The 20,702-nt window shown below is 40.8% G+C and overlaps 1 protein-coding gene across 1 annotated transcript in view; it reads right to left on the reverse strand.

Moving 5' to 3' along the window:
* CLIC4 (chloride intracellular channel 4) overlaps positions 1-17,721 on the reverse strand; it is a 74,123-nt gene extending 56,402 nt beyond the window's left edge. The window contains exon 1 of the mRNA NM_001080218.2: positions 17,207-17,721. Within this exon, the coding sequence (NP_001073687.1) occupies positions 17,207-17,278 (72 nt within the window). The 5' untranslated portion in view covers positions 17,279-17,721. The remainder of the gene's footprint in view (positions 1-17,206) is intronic.
* Positions 17,722-20,702: the final 2,981 nt, after the last annotated feature.

A 20,702-nucleotide genomic window follows, 5' to 3' on the forward strand; every position in this document is an offset into this window, starting at 1 on the left:
GTTCCAAGACCAAGCAATTTTAACTAGAAATTCCATCAAGCATTCAGCAGTAGAGTCAAAAATTTCTTCCTTTGTAAAGAACCTACCCTGGAGTAGGAAATGGCAACCCACTCCAGTATTCTTACCTGGAAAATTCCATGGACAGAGGAGCCTGGTGGGCTACAGTCTATGGGGTTGCAAAGAGTTGGACACAAGTGAGCACAAAGAATCTAAGAGACATAAATGTAAATTTATGTAAATTTCCTTTACATAAATAAAGGAAAATGAAGAATTCAGAGGATAAATGAGATAGGTGAGGGTCTTTAAAAACAGTTACATGATATGGTTATGCACAGAAAATTGGCTATAAAAATACACATTACAGCACGGGGTATTTTTTTTCTTGACCTACTTATTTATTTTTGCCTTTTTTAAAATTGAAATACAGTTGATTTACAATTTTGTATTAGTTTAAGGTATACACACCCCTGGAGAAGGAAATAGCAACCCACTCCAGCACTCTTGCCTGGAGAATTCCATGGACAGAGGAGCCTGGTAGGCTACAGTCCATGGGGTCACAAAGAGTCGGACACAACTAAGTGACTGACTTTCACTTTCACTTTTCAAGGTACACAGCAAAGTAATTCAGTTATGTGTGTGTGTATATATATATTTCAGATTATTTTCTATTACAAGTTATTACAAGATATTGAATACCGTTTCCTGTGATGGTGGTAGTTTTAGTCACGAAGTCATGTCAACTCTTACAACCCCACAGACTGTAGCCCACCAGGCTCTTCTGTCCATGAGATTCCCCAGGCAAGAATACTGGAGTAGGTTGCCATTTCATTCTCCAGAGGATCTTCCTGACCCAGGGATCAAACCCAGGTCTCCTGCATTGCAGGTAGATTCTCTATGATCTGAACCACCAGGGAAGACCATAGTTCCCTTTGCTATACAGTAAATCTTTGTTGCTTAACTATTTTATATACAGTAGTGTACATATGTTTATTCCATACTCCACCCTTCCCTTTCCCCTTTGGTAACTATAAATTTGTTTTCTATGTCTATGAATCTGTTTCTGCTTCATATATAGATTCATTGATTCTATTTTTTTAGATTTTACATAAAGTGATAACATAGAATATTTGTCTTTCTCTAACTTACTTAGTATGATAATCTCTAGGTCCATCCATGTTGCTAAAAATGCCATTATTTCATTGTTTTATATGGCTGAGGAATATTCCATTGTATGTATGTACCACATCTTCTTTATCCATTTATCTGTCAATGGACATTTAGGTTGCCTCCATGTCTTGGCTAGTGTAAATAGTGCTATTAGGGGTACATGTAACTTTTCAAATTAGAGTTTTCATCTTTTTCAGATATATGCCCAGGAGTAGGATTGGTGGATCATATGGTAGATCAATTCTTAGTTTTTTAAGGAAACTCCATACTGCTTTCCATAGTGGCTATACCAATTTACAGTCCCACCAATAGTGTACAAGGGCTCCTTTTTCCCTACACCCTGTCCAGCATTTATTATTTGGAGACTTTCTGATGATAGCCATCCTGACCAGTGTGAAGTGATACCTGACTGTAGTTCTGATGTGCATTTCTCTCATCACTCGAGATGCTGAGCACCTTTTCAAGTGCTCACTACACTACAGGATTGTTTAAGAGCTAAATTTTGGACCTCTAAATGACTAGGAACAGAGGATTAATAGTGATAATGAGCAATGCAAAACTGCAGTCACAAAAATGCTAAAGAATATTTTACTATACAATATTGGCACACAATGAACACATGAACGAATTAATCTTTCTCTGGTATTTTATTCTGATTATCTATGTTTAAATTTTTCATTAAAATATATTACAAAATAAGTTTTTCTTTTAAAACTGTATATTCAACAACAAATTGCAGGTATGAAAAGTTACTTACCATTTTAATGCACGGGTTCCTTAAATACTATAAAGACAATATATTTTTGTACTATAGTTCTTTCTTGTACTATAGTACAAGAACTATAGAACTCAGTTCTATAGAACTTAAATTGGTTCTATATATATATATTTTTTTTTTAGACACAACAAAATCTTCCCATTATCTTTCAGGTAGTTTATTTGAAAAATACAATATATTCTTTCTGGTCAAATAAGTTACTCCTGAAATACTTTTCACTTCTCTGGCAAACTGCCCCCATTATCACTAAGAAATTTTATTGGCTCCATTTATATCTGTTTTCTAATAAACTGCTTCCAATTATGAAAATTTAATTATCTGGACCTGATTTTGAAATCTCAGGTCTCAACTCTCTGTCTAGACCCAAATACTCAAGACTAAGTCTACTTTGGGTACATAACATAAATCTGAGCTAGAGTGGTCGTCATTTCTAAGAAACCACACCTGATTTACAGATGAAAACAACTTAAACCTGATCTTCCAGTTATATAATTTGAAGATTCTCACCCTCTAAACCAATCTATTAAGTTTAGAATAACAGCTATCTATCTAGTGAACAGCTTAGTCATAAAACCCAAATTACAAGTCTCAAGTTCAATAACTGAACACTATTTTTATTTCTGGTATTTTACTATGAGGTAATATAGAATACAATACCAGAAATAGGCTTAATACTCTCTTATATGCTTCCATCCCCAGACTACACATACCAATTTGTCCCAAAACATTAATAGATATTTACTGAATCAATGAGTTATCTCCTATGTAACAAGATTTGTGTTAGGAGATACAAAAGATGAAGAAAATAATCCTTGATCGCTGATCTCATGGAATTCACATTCTAACTGGAACAAAGATATGAAGAAAAATGACTCAATGAGTGGCAGAATATGCAAATACACATAGTGCTCCAGACGGATAGTGGAAAGGATTAGCTTCGCTGAGGGAGTAACCAAGTCAGAAACAGATTCACAAGATATTTCAACTTAAATCTTGGAGGGCACTGGTTTCATGAACTAAAACCCTGAGGCACATTAAGATAAAATTTTTTACAGTTAGTTTGTATTTTAAAATATTTATAATGATGATATGCCATAAGGTAGATCATTCTCTTCAGCTGCACTGAACAGTGCTAAGTGCCTGAATGTGCCGGCATGCTTGCAAAGGGCTCTGAGAAGAAGCATAAAAGCTACATTTATAAGAATTCTTTGGGGGGTCTTTTAAAAGTCCTCATTTGTGCTTTTGGCCAGAAACAGGAAATTTATTCCTTCATTCTGTTCTGCTACAGTATTTGTACTTACTAACTAATCAGAAGAATCCTGTTACCACTTGGCCACAATGAGATCTGACTTAAACCAAGAAGATGCTAAGTAAAACACATTTCTTACACAAGACACGAGTCTAGCCGTGTAGTACAAATATGTGTAAAGAAGACTTAAGGGTGCAACTAAGTTTAAAAAAAAAAAACACAGAGATAGGAGAATAACAATAGGGTCAAGAAACTAAAGAAACTAACATATTTATTACCTCCCCTCAAAAAGAAGCATAAGCAGGAGTTTCCTGGTGACCTAGTGGTTAGGATTTTGGGCTTTCACTACCAGGGTTCAATCCTTGGTCAGGGAACAGAGGTCCAGCAAGCTGTGCAGTGCAGCCATTAAAAAAAAAAAAAAAAAGCATAAGCAACTATTCCTTACAGACAAAGCAGAATTTTTTTTTATTTATGTTTGCTTAAAGAAAGATTCCTTATTAAAAAATTCAAGGGACATGGAAGGCAGATCATAGAACTAATAAGTTTGGTAACCTTTTAGTGAACCAAAAGTCCAACAACAACAAAAATTGAAAGAAAAAAAACCCAGATCCAAAAGCACTAACTGATGTCATTGGCTCTGCTTAAGAAACTTTATAGATGTGACTTCACTCCTGGATTACACATCTATATTTAGTTTATACCTAATATGGATAAAGTCCTGAACTAACAGCCATTTCCTTTCGCCACAAAAAGAAACTTCCTTGCTTTTTTTCTATCAACAATGAAAAGATTAGTGCAGGCTCCTCTGAAGGGAGAGGTCAAAAAAAAAAAAAAAACAGGAAAACTAACAATTTAGTATGTGATTTCTGTTAAACTTGGGACTGTCTGAAACTTTTAACTTGGAAAACAATCCTTAAATCAAATATGTGATGTTCAAGTTCCTCAACAAGATTATCAATAAACCCTTCAAGTACTTTTAAAAATACTAATTAACCAGACCCCCAAAATGCAAAGAGATGAAATAATGGAAAATTTATAGCTTCCTTCAAATTTAACCAAGAGAATTGGAAGCACCAAACTCATTTAAAAACCATCCAAGTCCATGGGTTAGTGTTTTAGAAATATTCTTAAACATTCTCTGAATTCTTTCTTTTTTATATTTCAGGGTGACTGAAAATAGTGAATAGTGAAAACAAAACTTAGTTAAAAATTCAAGTTGCAAATACAGAAAAAGAATACAAACAAATAAAAAAGCTCTTAGTGGTTAAGAGGCAGCCTCTCTGAATTACAAAGAGCCTGGTACAAATTCCAGTACTGCTACTTACCAGCCCTGTAATGGTTCATTTCTTACTATACACAAGAAATGAACTAAACCTCATTGTGTTAAACAGTATTGATAGTTCTTATTTCTGAGTTTATATGAAGATTAAATTCCCTAACACAGTTACAGGGCCTGGCACACTGTGCATGAACCGCAGCAAGCACTCAAAGCGATCTATCATCTTATGACTATTGTTAGGAAAACAAAAACCTACTGTTCATTTTCATGTACCAGTGTACTCTGTCTTGCATAGGAATAAATCAAGTAGTTTCAAGAAGCTTATAACATTATAAAATAAGTATTTCAAAGTCACTTTATGATCCTTACATCATGTATCAATTATATTCATGCCAAAGTTTACCATAAAAATCAAGGAACAGTGAAATTCAGTAGCTGCTGCTAAGTTGCTGCAAAGTCGCTTCAGTCATGTCTGACTCTGTGCAATCCCATAGACGGCAGCCCACCAGGCTCCCCCGTCCCTGGGATTCTCCAGGCAAGAACACTGGAGTGGGCTGCCATTTCCTTCTCCAAAATTTAGTACCACAGGGAGCTAAATGGGAAAAAAAAAAAAAAAAAAAAAAAAATATATATATATATATATATAAAATATATAGGATTCCCTGGGGGCTCAGATGGTAAAGAATCTGCCTGCAATGCATGAGGTTTGATCCCTCGGTTTGGAAGATCCTCTGGAGAAGAAAATGGCAACCCACTCCAGTATTCTTGCCTGGAGAATTCCATGGACAGAGGAGCCTGGCGGGCTACTGTCCATGGGGTCGCAAAGAGTTGGACATGACTGAGCAACACACACACACACATATATGTATACACACACGTATACACCAAGAGCCATAATTATAACGTACTTCTACAGAACCACTAGATCCTATATGTTTTAGATTATCTCTATTTTTTTTATGCTGTCACAAAAAGAAAAGAAAGATAAAGAAGAAATAAAAAAATAAGAAAAACACTCTTGATAATAATGGATTCTCAGCTTTAGCTCCAAGTCCAGAAAGAGCTGCTGAGGCAGATGTTCTAAGATGGCAGAGTCCACCTGACTGTCCTTTGGTTACCTAATAAGTGTCAACAGGATCATGGTTCACTGAAGTTAAATTCAGGAATAAGTTCAGAACTAATCTTTTTTTGTACTAAACCTGGTCTTCTGATAAAGAATAGAAAACTCCCCACCTATGACAGCTTGGCAGATGCTTCTCATAGTAACATCCTGGTGGTTGAAACCAGATATGTTAAACATATAAAGTAACCACAGACAGGCTTAACTCAGCATTCCCAAAGGTCCATGGGATAATAAGCAAACATTGTTAACTGTGTCAGACACTAAATGCTTTTCTTATATTAACTCTTTTACTTTTCACAAAACCCAAGAAGTAAACACTGTTACGCAGTGGAGACACTCAGGCAGAAGAAAGGCGGAACTAAGATTAAAACAGTCTACATGGCTTCAGAGCCTTAGGCTCTTAACCACTACCCTGTAGCAGCAAATTCTTCCAAATGACACTTCAATTACCTTACTTGAAATATTAATCCTAATGATCTTCAACTCTGAAGTAGACTATTTCAGTGCCCACAGAGGGAATACAAATGATACTTCAAGTCAACAATCACTTTCTGACTCTGACTTTGGGGTCTGGAATCTCAACTACTACCCAGGATAGAAAGAACTTTTGCAAGTAACACAGAGGCAACACTACAGTCTAGCATGGGGTCCCTGCTGAGTCATCAGGACAATGACAGCAGCTCTTCATCCCAGCGGCTGTTAAACCACAAACTCAGGGCCAGAACACAGCCAAGGCCTCTCCCTGCAATTTTTTATTTTGCCAGGAAAAAAAGGTAACTGTTCGTTTCAATCTAAAGTAACAACAATTTTGAGGTACTAAATCAAAACTGCAAATATGAATTGAGCCCCATGATGTGCACTATACTCTCAGCCTATTTCTCTGGCTTCTCTATATGAAGATTTCTGTGAATTTAATAGGCATCTGCTTTTCCCCAGTAATGTGATTTTTTATTTCTTCTTTTCCCCCCAGTCTCCTCTGGAATCAACTCTATTCAAGGGAACAGAGGGAAAAAAAAAAAAAAGCTTCTGTATATTCTTTCAGCAAATATTTTATTGAAGAAGAATCAAACGAGTTAATAGACATAATGCAGTGAACAACGGTGCCTGGCACATAGAAAGCACCTCATAAATATTTATATTAGTTCAGTTAAGTATGAAATACTCTTCTACATTTCTATCTCACGCATTTGGAAAATGTAACAGAAAAATTAAGTCAGTGAGATTAAGCATCTGTTCTTTAAAATCTACAAATCAGATCTTCCTTGTAGTAAAAAGGCATCCCAATCAGTGAATTATCATGATATCATCTTCTCCTTCTCTCAAATTCTACATCCAATCCATCAGGAAATCCTGTGATCTCCATCTTAGAAATATATCCAGATTAGACTACTTCTCACCTTAGCCCAAGCCACCATCATTTCTTGCCTGAATTACAGACAGCCACTACTTAGTCTCTGCTTTTGCCCTCGCCTCCGTATTTGCTATTTTCTGCAGAGCTAAAGATTTAATAGAATGTCCTGTTAAATCAAAAAGAGCACCCCTATCATTCTCCACACTCCTTTCCCTACACTTCATTTTTCTTCACAGCACTTATCACCAGTAGACATACATTTACTACATGCCTCCCTCAACTGAATATGAATGCCATAATGTTCTTTGGTGTATCCAAGTCCAAGGCAATGGCACCCCACTCCAGTACTCTTGCCTGGAGAATCCCATGGACGGAGGAGCCTGGTAGGCTGCAGTCCATGGCGTCGTGAAGAGTTGGACACGACTGAGCGACTTCACTTTCACTTTTCACTTTCATGCATTGGAGAAGGAAATGGCAACCCACTCCAGTGTTCTTGCCTGGAGAATCCCAGGGACGGGGGAGCCTGGTGGGCTGCCGTCTATGGGGTCCCACAGAGTCGGACACGACTGAAGTGACTTAGCAGCAGCAGAACAGTATTGCAGTATTTGTTAAATGACTGATTGAAAAAATAACAAATATTATTCTGGCAGGCAGAAACTGGAGGTAGGGGGAGAGGCTAGCATATTTCAGATGAAAGAAACAAGAGCAAAAGTCTTCCATGAAGGCAGAGAAGTACAGGGCATGCTGAGGACCAATCCAGCTAGAACATAACATATCTGCAGCTGCAGTGGGGGGACAAGACTGAAAACAGGTTGGGATCATGATCTGAAAGACTACAAATGCTAGATCATGGAGTTTGTATCTAATTCAATAAACAGCTAGAGAAAGTAGGATCCATTTAAAATTTATGACTAAAGTATCAGTTTTATTTCAGGCAAAATTACAGAATATAACACAATTATTGAAGAAAAGGATAAAAGTTTCTTCAAACTAGCAATATATAATACCTGGTAGATTCAGTAATACCAACTACCCTTCATCTGTTAGAATACAACATAAACATTTCACTCATCTCTTAAGTCAATTTTGTCATTTAGGTTGCCACATAAATTGTGTCTTAAGACCTTAATTCAACTGGATTTTTAAAAGCACATGAGACAAAAAGTCACTGTATTATATGGAAAATGTCATCATCAAACATGGCTCATTTACTCACCCCCTGTCCATTAAACTGTTTTGCAAGCTCCTTGAAAACAAAGGAAACTGTTCTTATTCCTTTATCTTTCTAGCACTTGGTGCATGGAAAGTATTCAACGTTTGCTTCTATTATGATCCCTTTACTGTGCTTGACTGTTCCTAGACAAAGACTGCATCTTACGTCTCCAACTATAAAATGGGCAAACCTCAGCCTACTATTAATAGATAGAACTTGAGGAGGAAAATACTTAAAAAAAAAAAAAGAAAAAAAGACTTTTCAGAACGGATATCCCAAAGAGCACAGAGGAGGGCCTACCTTCAAACCACTTAAACAATATCTATACTGAGAGCAATTATAGGTGTTGGCAGATTTCACAACTTAAAAGCTTCCTTTCTTCCTGCAAAGATCAAACAGGGTAAACGTTCTTTTAGTGCCATTAGGAAAATAAATCCAAATTCAATATGAGTTTCTCTGGTAAAACTTAAATAAAGTTAATTTTCTTTAAACCAACTCACTTAACTCAATTTAGATTGGGTTTCACTTTTCATTCTTCCAAGCATTCTGCATGAAGAACATTAAAACATTATACATAAACTGTCACAATAATTAATGAAAGTTTATGAATAAGATTAGAACATATAACAAAATAGCAACAGCAGTCATTTTAAGAAAAGGGGGACAAAAGTAATTTTATTTTATGATGCTTTTCTGTGTTTTCCAGATTGTCTACAGTAAATAACTGTTGGTTTTATAACTGAAAGAAACATTTTTTTAAAAGCATAATACACACAGATGAATACACTAGGAAGCAGAAGAAAAATGACATTATTTTTCAAATTTAGGGCCAATATTTAAACTAAAACAGATACCACTTATGCTGAGTCATTTTTTTTTATATACCTTTGCAATCAAGGGTCCTGCTGATAATTAAAAATGTCAGTAAAGTCTATGTTATTGATGGCTAGCATTAGTTTTTACTTGATTTAATGAAGATCAACAAGCCTTCAACACTAAATCAAAATTTTAGATCTCTATGTTAACTAATATCGACTTCCCTCATAGCTCAGTTGGTAAAGATTCCACCTGCAATGCATGAGATCCCAGTTCAACTCCTGGATCGGAAAGATCCGCTGGAGACAGGATAGGTGACCCACTCCAGTATTCTTGGGCTTTGCTTGTGGCTCAGCTGGTAAAGAATCCACCTGCGCTGCGGGAGACCTGGGTTCGATCCCTGGGTTGAGAAGATCCCTTGGCGAAGGGAAAGGCTACCCACCCCAGTATTCTGGCCAGGAGAATTCCATGGACTGTATAGACCATGGGGTCACAATGAGTCGGACACGACTGAGTGTGACTTCCATTTCACATGTTAACTAATATATTCTGTAACCTAGAAAATCAAATAATACAAAACTTCACACTCTTCATAAGTTTATACCTCTGCAAATTTTTCAGTTAAGTCTTGGGCATACATATATTCAAGGCCAAAAGTTCATTTAAGTCTAACTGTCTTCTTTTCTCTCAGTCAGTCTATGTATGTAGTCTGGTCTCACAGCTACCACTCTTCCATTTTCCTACACAGCACAACAGACTAATTGGGTTGTCCTTAGCTTTTAATGAACTTTCACACTAGCAATCTACCACCTGGTCTCTACCTCCATAATAAAGCAACAGGTTGTTAACTAAGGAAAACATACACAGAACTCACATATTCTTAAAAGTTCTTAAGTACTTCAACTTTCAGCTAATTGCTTTTGTAGTCTCTAATATTTATTCAGATTGTTTTTCCTTCTCTCACACATACAAATAAACAGCTATGCTACATGATGGTAAAATTTAATAAATTATTACAGATGATTGACATTTTTATAATTCTCTTATAATGAAAACTTTCCATAAAAATTCTTTCCATAAAAATAAATTATCTCACCTGTAAAGTTGGAAGTAATAATTTTATTACAAAAAAAGTAAGAAAACTGTTATACCTCTTGCCCAGAATCATAATGTATTTCAGCTCTAAGCAAAGCAGCAACAACAAAAAATCTATAAAACAAAATATATGCTCTGAGGGTCAATACCTGACTCTGACTCTAATATTACTACTTCTTTAAAACATTGATATTAAAATATAAAATACTCCTAGACCATCTTTGGCACACCTTTAAAATATAGTCTCATTTATCTACATTAAGTTGCTATTTTCATCAATTTACACTAATATAGTTTCCTGGGTTTCTGTTTTAAATAAAGGAAAATAACAAACCAAATAAGGCTAATTGATATTCTGTATACCACTTCTTGGTACTGAGTACTGAGGGATAAAGTCAAGTTACCAAAAAGACAAAAGGATTAAAACTTCCAAAAGAATTCACAAACTGATCTCTGAATTAAATTTAGATTTCTATTAAATCAAACTTGGACAGTTTGCATTCATGACCTTAATGTTACTTTGCTTCAGAAACTCCCTTTCCATTTTCTACAAGAACCTATAAATGGACAAACCCATCTTAACTCACTCCCCTACTTGACTGAAATCTGCCTTAATCACACTCTTCACCCTGGCTAACAAACTTCCCTTTTATGGACTCACTAATTTCCTAGTCAGGAGACATAAGAACACTGAGGTTCCACACTGCTGATCAAACAGGAAATGGGAAAGTCTTGCTCACCATCATTTAACTGGCTTCCAGGCATCTCTGTAAGCACCCTTCCAAACCAGCTCTAACTTTTAGTGACAGCCAGGTCTTCCACATTGCTCTTTCCTATTATTATTCATACCATTAGACTTTTTTTAATTGATGTATAGTTGATTTAGAATGTTGTGTTTCAGGTGTACAGCACAGTGCTTCAGTTATACACAGTCTCTCAGATTCTTTTTCTTTATGGTATTACATAATATTGAGTATAGGTCCCTGTGCTACAGAGTAGATCCTTGTTGGTTATCTACTTTATATATAGTAGTGTATATGTGTTAACCTCTACCTCATAATTTATCCTTCCCACCAATCTCCTTCCTTCATGTTAGACTTTTCATGTATTCAGTCACCTTGTCTCAGAATCCTCCCATCTGTTACCCATTTGGGGCCCCTTTCTCCCAGAAATTTTACATTTAAAGTTATCACCTTGGCTTTTGCCAAGAGGAGCACTGTTAAGTCTTCAGGAACAGCTCAGACAAAACATAACAAAATAGTGTTGCCATTAACTTCACATTTTTACATTCATTTCTATCTCCTGAATTTTCCCCTCTGAAAATCTCAAGTAAATGTCAAAGCAATTCATCCAAGGTAACACTGTCTTGATGTTGGGTTAGTTTTTGTTCAATTGTTAAAACAAAGTTCTCAGCATCACTGCCTATAGAAAATTAATTTCACTTGTCTGTGTTTAAAAAAAAGCCTGCCCTGCGAGCCTGCCCGTAATCCATTTGCACCTTTCCAAATGCTGCTGAGAAGCTGATGAATAGACAACAATCCAAAAAGTAGAGAAGTGTTGGGAAAACAATGAGACTCAGACTTAGGTTTTGAAAGTCTCATTCTCAACTTTTAACTAACTGGTCTCCCTGGCACTAAGAGTTTGAATCACTGCTGGTTCCTTCTTCTGAAAGTATCATCTATCTACTGTTTCCTGCATAATGAGTTTACAAGTGATGTCAAAACTAATATTCCCAGGGCTTCCCTGGTGGCTCCGTGGTTAAGAATCCACCTGTCAATGCAGGAGACTTGGGTTGGTCCAAGGTTGTTCCCACATGATGCAGAGCAATTAAGTCCCTATCCCAGGAGTATTGAGCCTGTGCTCTTGAGGCTGGGAGTTGCAACCACTGAAGCCTGCATATCCTAGAACCTGCGCTCTGCAACAAGAGAAGCCTTCACCGAAATAAGTTCGCCCACAGCAACTAGAGAAAAGCCCTCACAGCAAGGAAGATCTAGCACAGCCGAAATAAATAAATAAAATTATAAAACACACACACACTCCCCTAACATTCCCATTCTTGGCTATTCCCAATTCCGTTATGATAGCTATTTTTTCAAAGTCAAGTCAAAGCTTACTCCTCTGCCTTTACCCATCTGTCCTGGCCCAACTTAATGTGAACCACAGTTGACTCGTTAAGCACGTACTACCCTGTATTGTTGTTTTCTCTCCAATAAAATTTATAAACCTAAAAATAGAAAATTCTTAATAATTTCTTATATTTCTCATAATACCTAACTCAGTTTTAGGCACTTACTTCATTCCAATAAATGCTTTAAATCACAGATAATCAGATGTAAGTGACTTTAAGGATCATCTAGGTCAAACTTATCTTTTATATCTTTCTTATACGAATTAATATTCAACAATCAGAATGCCACCATCTACTTTTTAGAACAATGGTTCCTAATTCCCAGAAAAAGAGATTCATATAGAATTTTAGATGTAATTTTAAGGATTTACGAAATCCTGAATCCAATTAAGGAAGCTCGTACTTATGAATAATACACTATTGGGAATTCCCTGGAAATCCAGTGGTTAGGACTCTACTTTCACTGCCGACAGCCTGGGTTTAATTCCTGGTGGGAAATAAGATCCTACGAAGCCACACAACACAGCCAAAAAAAGAAGAAGAATATATTATCAAGAATGAAAATAGGTGTCCACTGTTCTACTGTGTGCCAAGCACTATTCCTAATACTTTACATATGATGATATATAGCCGGATCATATTTCCCAGCATTCCTTGCAGTTAGATGAAATCATGTGATTATAGTTCTCCCCAGTGGAGAAGGAAAGGAAGTGACAGGTAGAAGTTCTAGCCTGGTGCCCTTATGATGAGCCTCCTCCATACTCTTCACCAACTGCTGCAACCAGATTTCTCAGTCACTAGCTCTGCCAACTGAAGAGGACAATGCCATGGGGGCTGGTGGGAAAAGAAGCTGAAAAGCGCATTGGTCCCTAAATGACTCTAAGGAGGAAAGCCGTCAACACTGAGAACACCCTGCCTGGGTTACCAGGTGAGAAAGGAAATTAACTTCCATTTTGTTTGAACCACTGTTTGGGGTAGATAACAGTACTTATTACAGAAGCTTAGATTACCCTAATTAATACACATAGATCACCAATTAATCCCCTCAGCAACCCCATAAAACTGTGCTGTTCTCATCATCTCAATATTAGAGGTCAAGAAACTGAGGTACTACTAAGAACTTAAGAAACTTCCCTGACACACCTCTAGAAGCCAGATTCAAGCCATGCAGTCTGGCTCCAAGCAGTCAGGGTTCACGCACATTACAAATTCTGCCAAATACCTCAAAAGAAACAATTATTCTTGTGTGTTAAGCCACTCTGCACCAGATTAACTTTTTACACCACTCCAATTCTAGCAATTTAGGAATGACTGCCAATAGTGAGTGTCCCAGTTCAAAATGGCAACACCAAAAACTTCACATTCCAGCCAATAAAAGTAAACTCTGCAAAGGGAATCCTCCTCCCCAAGATCAGAAACATCATCACATCATACCAAAGATTCTAGCAGGGGGAGGGGTGAGAGGGCAGCAGGGGAATCAACAGGAGTTAGGCATATAGAAGCAAAGGAAAAATCCAAAGATTCAGACTCTTCTCATCTTCTCTCATTTTGTTGATCAACACAGTATTTACTTTTACCCCATACAGAAATCTGAGTTTTCAAATTCTGAATGTAACAAAGAAGAAATACTGGTGGAAAATATATGGCAGATACATGAAAAGACTAGAAGTACCAAAAATGGAAGGGAAAATAGAAAACCACACAGTTTTGGAGGCTGGAGGGTAAGCAAAGTTGAACAAATGAAGGACTGAGGTTTGAGACACAGACCATCAGGATCTAAAAAGTAAGTAGCCATCAATTCCAAAGCATGTCAGACACATATATCAACACCAAAATGCTCAGAAAGAAGGAAACAATCTCATTCCAACTATTTGGTACCATCTTAGGTACCCACTCAGAACAATACACAGACCTTACCATCAAGAAACTTACTGCCTTTCAAGTAGGGAAGATGTATACACAAATAAGTATATACAAAATGACACACTACTAGCATTTATTTACTTATTTACTTACTTCTAGTATCTTAGAACTAGGCATTGTTCTAAGCTTATTATCACCATATCTATTAACTAATTGAATCCTATGAGGTTGGTCTATTAATATCTCACCTATGCAGATGAGCCATAGAGAGGTTTAAGCAATGTGCTCTGGGACTCACAATTAGTAAGTGGACAAATTGGATTAGAAACCTGGCAGCAGATAAGAGACTTTATGACCTTGCTAAAGGGCTTGAACTTCACCCTATTAATCAGTGGTCCCCAAGTAGGGCTAGTGTATCAAAATCCATACCAGCCCCTTAGAGTAGGAAAAAGAGGGCATCCTAACTCTTGAGAATAACTGCCTTTGTAGGCCTCTTTTACTGTTGGAAGGGCACCCCCCCATCCTGTACATGCTGGGGTAAACAAAAATGGAGCACTGCTGTTATACAGGCAATGAGAATTCACTGGGCTCATGAACAGACAACTCCAAAAACAAGGGGGAAAAAATGTAGCAGTGAGTCTAGTCACACTAGCTCGTAAGGTCCTAGCCTATTTCCATAAAATTTAATGCTACCTGAACAGGCAGCATGTTTATACTCATTTCCTTTAGGTGTAGGTAACAGTTTCCTGCTACAGACTCAGGTGTTTAACACACCACACTGGACAACCACAGTCTCCACCCCTTTGCCGCTTTCAAAATAATTTTATTTACAAGGGTATTTTCCCCACTGGCATTTCCCACACATAGATTTTGGTAATCAAGAATACTCTTTACCACAACTTACCTGTCCCCTTTTCCCCCTTTGAAACAGCTATCCTGATTTATATCAGTACAAAGTTTTGCCTATGCAGAATCATGGGGCAGCAGAAAACATTTCACCTCTTACTTCATAAAGAGGAAAACAAGTCTCAGAGAGGGAAAATAACCTGCCCAGGTTAAACTAGCTGGTGAGTACAGAACTATGACTTGAACCTGGTTCTTTGCCACCAAGCCCAGTGACGGAGACTTACAACTGTTGAGAAGCAGGATGCTTTTAAATGGCTCACAAACATTTATTTAGATAGTTATGCACGTAAGAAATATAACCACCACACCTAATCCAGTTTCACAAGCATTATTGCTTAGGGCAATGTGTTTATGCTTTTTAAAAAGTGAGCTGGATTTAGTAAATAATACCAATTCAAGAAATATACAGAAAATTAAGAAGGGATATATACAAGTGACTCAAGTCTGGGAAACAAGGCACCACATCTCTCTCCTAACTGAAGAGTTAAATTAATAGTAATAGGGCATTAAGCACTGATCTCCTTGCCTGTAATTCACATCCTTTATTTCTTTTTCTTGTCTTATTGTATTGGCTAGACCTCCAGTACAATGCTGAAAGGCCAGTACTGATAGCACCTTTATCTGACTGTAAATTTAATGATACTTCTGAAGTAATATGCTTAAGTAACATGTTTTTTAGGTTTTCAGTAGACACACTGTTCTTGAATTTATGGAAATTCCTTCCTATTTCTGGCTCAGTGAAATTTTTTGAATACTTCTCTCTGACCCACCCCTCTCCCTTCTCCATACTGCCTTCCAGGCCTCTTCCTTTTTCTTTTTTTTCCTTTTTCTTATTTCAGATTTCTTCCTACATTCTCTGTATCTCAAAGTACTATATCTGCCACTACACATAACTCAGACTCTTTGAAGATACTCTGCGAGTTCTATACCTGTCTGCTGTTTCAGTTCCCTGAATCCAACTGCTTCTAAAACTGATAACTGAAAATCTCAAAACACTGTTCCCATCACTTGCAGAGCATTTCTTCCTTCCATGTCTCAAACACACACCTAAATGTCTTCTGTACTTTAAAATAAAAACTCAGGAAATAAAGAACAAAATTGTTCCGGATATCTGTTAAATTCTCCAACTAAGAGCTTAAATCTGAGAGCTGGCTTAAGTAAGTGACTAAGATAGAAAATGTGGAGGATTTTAAAGAAGTTTTGAGAGAGGCAGTTGGATCCAGATGTTCATAACTTCTCTTTCTCCTTTGCGAAAACGAAAAACACTGAAGAAAAAAAGTAAAGGGCTAGAGGTAGTACTTGTCAACAAACATGGTAGTTCCAGGATATAAAAACTGAAAAGACCAGAAGGGGGGAAAAAATCAACCCTTTAAAGCCCAAGCAAGTTACGAATTCTTTCCTCGTCAGTTTTTCTTTCAAAACAAAAGGGCACATAATCTTTCCCGAGGCAGCAACACCGAGGGGAGCAGCCAAAATGTTGCATCATACAAAACACTCGCGCTTGAGAAACAAGAAACCAGATGGTGGTAAAATACCTCGGACAGGAAAACCCAAGTTGGGAATCTCGGTCTTTTCCGGAGGCCCAGGAATGTCTACTCTTTTTAAAACATTTTTTCAGACGGAATCGAAAATTAAAGTTACAGTTTCCTACAGCCGGAGTGACACGCTCTTTCAGAAAGCGTTCAAAGAAGTTCAGTCCATCAGCTCACGACGGCTGAGGCTTCGCCTCCCGGGCTGGGAGTGGACTTGGGTCGAGAGCCGAGGGCTGCGGTGGGGTGGGGTCGGGCGCCCCGGCGGCGGCTTGGGGAGAGGGGGGTGACAGGACCCACCCCCGCCGCGGTCCCAGGAACTGGGGCCTCCGGGGCCCCGGGGTGGCGGCGGGGCTGGAGGGAGAAGCTCGCCCCACCCGGACGCGGGACGATGTGAGGCATCCGCCGGGGTCCCCGCGGCTGGATACGGTGCCCGCCCCCGCCTCCCCGCCCCTCAGTGCTGGCTTTCTGGGGTCCCGGTCCCACCCCGGCTCCCTCGACCGGCCTCGGCGCCGGGAAGGCGCGGGTGGGCCCAAGACAATGGGCCGGGGGCGCGGGAGCAAAGCTCGGCTCCAGCCCGCTTGCCCTGCGCCGCGTGGGGGCGCCGCGGCTGAGGAGCGCCCAGGGGACGCCGCCCCCCGCGGCCAGGCGGGCGCAGGGCGGGGGCAGTTGGCGGCTCTGGGAGGACGGGACGGCGGCGAGGGCTCACCTTGACGAAGAGCTCGATGATGGGCTCTTTGTCCTCCTCCTTCAACCCGTTCAGCGGCATCGACAACGCCATGGCCGGTTCGGCTGGGCTTGTTTCTGCTCCGGGACTGCTCTGGCTACGGGCTCCCGCCGCGCTGCAGCTCCCTGGACTGTCCTGGCGTCTAGCTTGCCTCAGCCTCCACGCCTCAGGTTCGTCTCCTCAGCACCGCCCCACGCCCCGCGCGCGCGACTGAGGCGGCCGCAGCCCCGGCCCCTTCAAGTCGCGGGGGCGGGGCACCGAGGCGGGGTCTCGGCTGGGGGCGGGGCCAAAGGCCGGAGTCTCCCGACTCTCCAGAGGAAAAGTGGGCGGCCGGAGCTCGGGGGCGTGGCCTCGGCCAAGTGGGTGTTGAGTTGGGGTTGGGGGTTGGGGGCAGAAGGATGGCTCCGGCCCCTGGAGGCTGCTGAGGCGGCTTGACCTCGGCTCAGGGGCGTGGCGCCGGTGGGGACCAAGAGAAGCCAGGGCTTGGGCGAGCGGAGGGCGGGACTCTGAGCCTCGCCTCCCTAGGTGGGGCGGAGGGGAAAGTCCCCCGGGAACCAGCGCCTGACACCGCCTCCCGCCGAAGTGCGCGCGCGTCCTCGCAGCTGCTACTGGCGCTGTGCCAAGTGACCTCAGCCTTCGGCCGGCATGGAGAAGCAAGAAGGCATCTCCCGCCCTCTCCCCTCTGCTGCACCCCCCCCAGGACTCGTCGCCCTTTCCCTCAGCAGTCGCCTCCCCGCAACACCCTCAGTTAGGCAGAGCTCCCTTCTGCCTCTTCGAAGAAAGTTTTCATCCCCTTAGAAGCACCGTTTTATCCTTCCTCTCTGACTTCTCCGTTTTCCCTTTTGACTCTCCCGTCACTTCTGTCTTGGGAGCCAGCGTATTAACACATATTTATGAGACCCTACAGTGTGCCTGCCCCCCACCCCCCCGCAATAAACAGCACGGACCGTGATCCCTCTCCTCCGAGAGCCTAAGGTCTTGCTTGAACTGAACGCCTTTGCCCGAGGCTACGAAGGACTCTCAAGCCATTCATTCATAGGGTTCCTCTTCCCCGAAGTGATTTCCTTTCCCCATCCACCTGGCAAACCTGAAGTATCAGAATCACCTGGGTGCTACACCCAGACCTACTTTACCCAATTCTCTGCTTCTCCTCCCGAGGGGAAGGGAGAAATTCCCATTTTAACAAGCACCGGGACCTTTTGAATGCGGGTGGTCTTCAAACTGGAAAAACTCTACTGGGATTTGAAGTCCCTGAGGACAGTGGCTGTATACTTTGAGTCAGGCAGGAGGTAAGCACCGGTCTGGTTTTACGACTGATGAATGCCTGGGGCAAGTGTCATCCCCTCTGGAAACAGTTACTTGTCCCCTCTTCTGACTTTCCGACTTTCCGTAACATGACTCAGCTACTCCTCCCCACCTCCTAGCTTAAGTTGAAGGCTGAGTCCTGAGAGGATCAGACCGAGGTTTATCTCTCCACATCCTCAGAGCATAGCACATGTCAGAATGTTTTAACAAAGTGAACGTATGTGTGAAAATATAGTGAAACCGGCAGCTCCTCCCTCTCCCAGTCCATAGCCTGTTGCTCAAATTCTCTTGCAGGAACTCTTTAAAGAAACATCCTACCCCAGGGGTTAGAAGCACATGATCTAGAGTCAGACTAAGCCCTTAAACTGCAAGATCCTGAAATCCCTGCCTGCTCAGTCACTCAGTTTGCGACCCCATGAACTGTACAGGAGCCTCTGTCCGTGGGATTCTCCAGGCAAGAATACTGGAGTGGGTTGCCATTTCCTCCTCCAGGGAAATCTTCCGGACACAGGGATGGAATCTGCATTGGCAGGCAGATTATTTTACCACTGAGCCACCTGGGAAGCCCCAACTCCCTAAGCCTCAGTTTCATTCTCTAGATGGGGGTGGGGCTGTTACTGGGCCTTCCTTACATCATGTCCTGCTTAGTCAGTGATAGCTACTATCGCCACTCTAGGCCTCCTGTCCCTGTCCACCCCTACAGGCGAGGATGGCGTCACACTCAACTCCCCGAGACCAGCCCATTTGTTGAAAAGAAGTAAAATGCCAGAAGGCTGTCCCCGAGATGGGAACCCAAACCAAAAAAACAATAAAACAGAAACTGAAGTGCCAACTGAACCTAAGTGTTAGTTCTTCATGGAGTCAGGAAAGTGAACCAAAGTTTGCTTCCAGTGTCTACCTGCCTGAAAAGGAACCAAAATAGTGAACCAGTTCAAAGCGGATCCAGGTCCAAAACAATCAAATGGGACCTCCAAGATGACCCCAGACTGGCCCTGAGGCAAAGAATGTTTCCAGGCGGTCCTCTTGTGAAAAGGTTGCCTGATAGTCATCAAATTCAGCTTGAATCAGTCACTATTACCTGTGGTGAGTGTCTGCTGACAGCCCCGTACTGGCCTCTCGGCCGAGGGCATGCAGCTGACCAAGGCGTGGAGGGATGAGCTGACCAGGAGATTTTAGGCCTTATTGAGGCAGATCCTAACTGACAGGAAGCCGCTGACATTCTCCCCCACAGAACCTTGAGGCAGTGATGAGACCCGGAGCCTGTGCTTAGAAATCTGATCATAGTCACTTCTACCTACATTTCCCAATTTCCACCACCACGTGGCTTGCATGGATGGGCAGAGCCAGTCCAGGGAGAGGTAGAAAGGGAGAGAACCAGGAAGTGTATGTGGGGCAGGGTCCACAAGCATATTGCATTTAAGTCTCATATTCCAGTTTTGAAATGCATGCATGTTTTGCATTCTGTATTCGTTTGTTTTTATAACACGCACACAGATCTTGAAGACAGGTAGAGATGTGTTCTCCCTCCTCCACCCCCACCCGCTTCTGACCTCATCTCTTATTCCTCTCCGCTTTGCTCTCTATCCCAGGCACATCTGCCTCCTTGCTATTCTTTGAATGTGCCAAATGCCCTCTTGCCTCAGGGCCTTTGCACTTGCTCTCCTCCTATGGAACATTCTTCCCCCAGAGGAACATTCTTCCCCCAGGATTCCTGCAATTCCCATTCCCTTGCCTCCTTCAGGTCTTTGCTCACATACCTCTTTCTCAGGGAAATCTCCCCCAATACCATCCTACTCAACATTCTAAGTGGTCCAACCTCATTCTACTCTCCACTTTATTTCTCTCCATAACATGTATCACCCTCTGAAATGCATTTTACTTGTTTGTTTGCTTATTGTCTCTCTCCTGCCACTAAACATTAATTCCATGAGGGCAGAACTTTTTGTTTGATTTTTGGTTATGGCTAATATTCCCAGCTCATAGAACAATTCATAATACACAGTAAGAACTTACGGAACGGGTGTACGTGCCTTGTTTAAGCTACTGTTTCCTGTACCTGTGATGTACCCTTTGGAAGGTCTTGTTCGTGCCTTTCTGAGAGGTCAGGTGGTTTGTGTTTGTCTATGATTGCTGCTAAATGAGAAGTCAGGTTTTCCAAGGGGCAAGATGGCAC

This window comes from Bos taurus, chromosome 2 (assembly GCF_002263795.3).
Source record: "Bos taurus isolate L1 Dominette 01449 registration number 42190680 breed Hereford chromosome 2, ARS-UCD2.0, whole genome shotgun sequence".
NCBI classification, from domain to species: Eukaryota; Metazoa; Chordata; class Mammalia; order Artiodactyla; family Bovidae; genus Bos; species Bos taurus.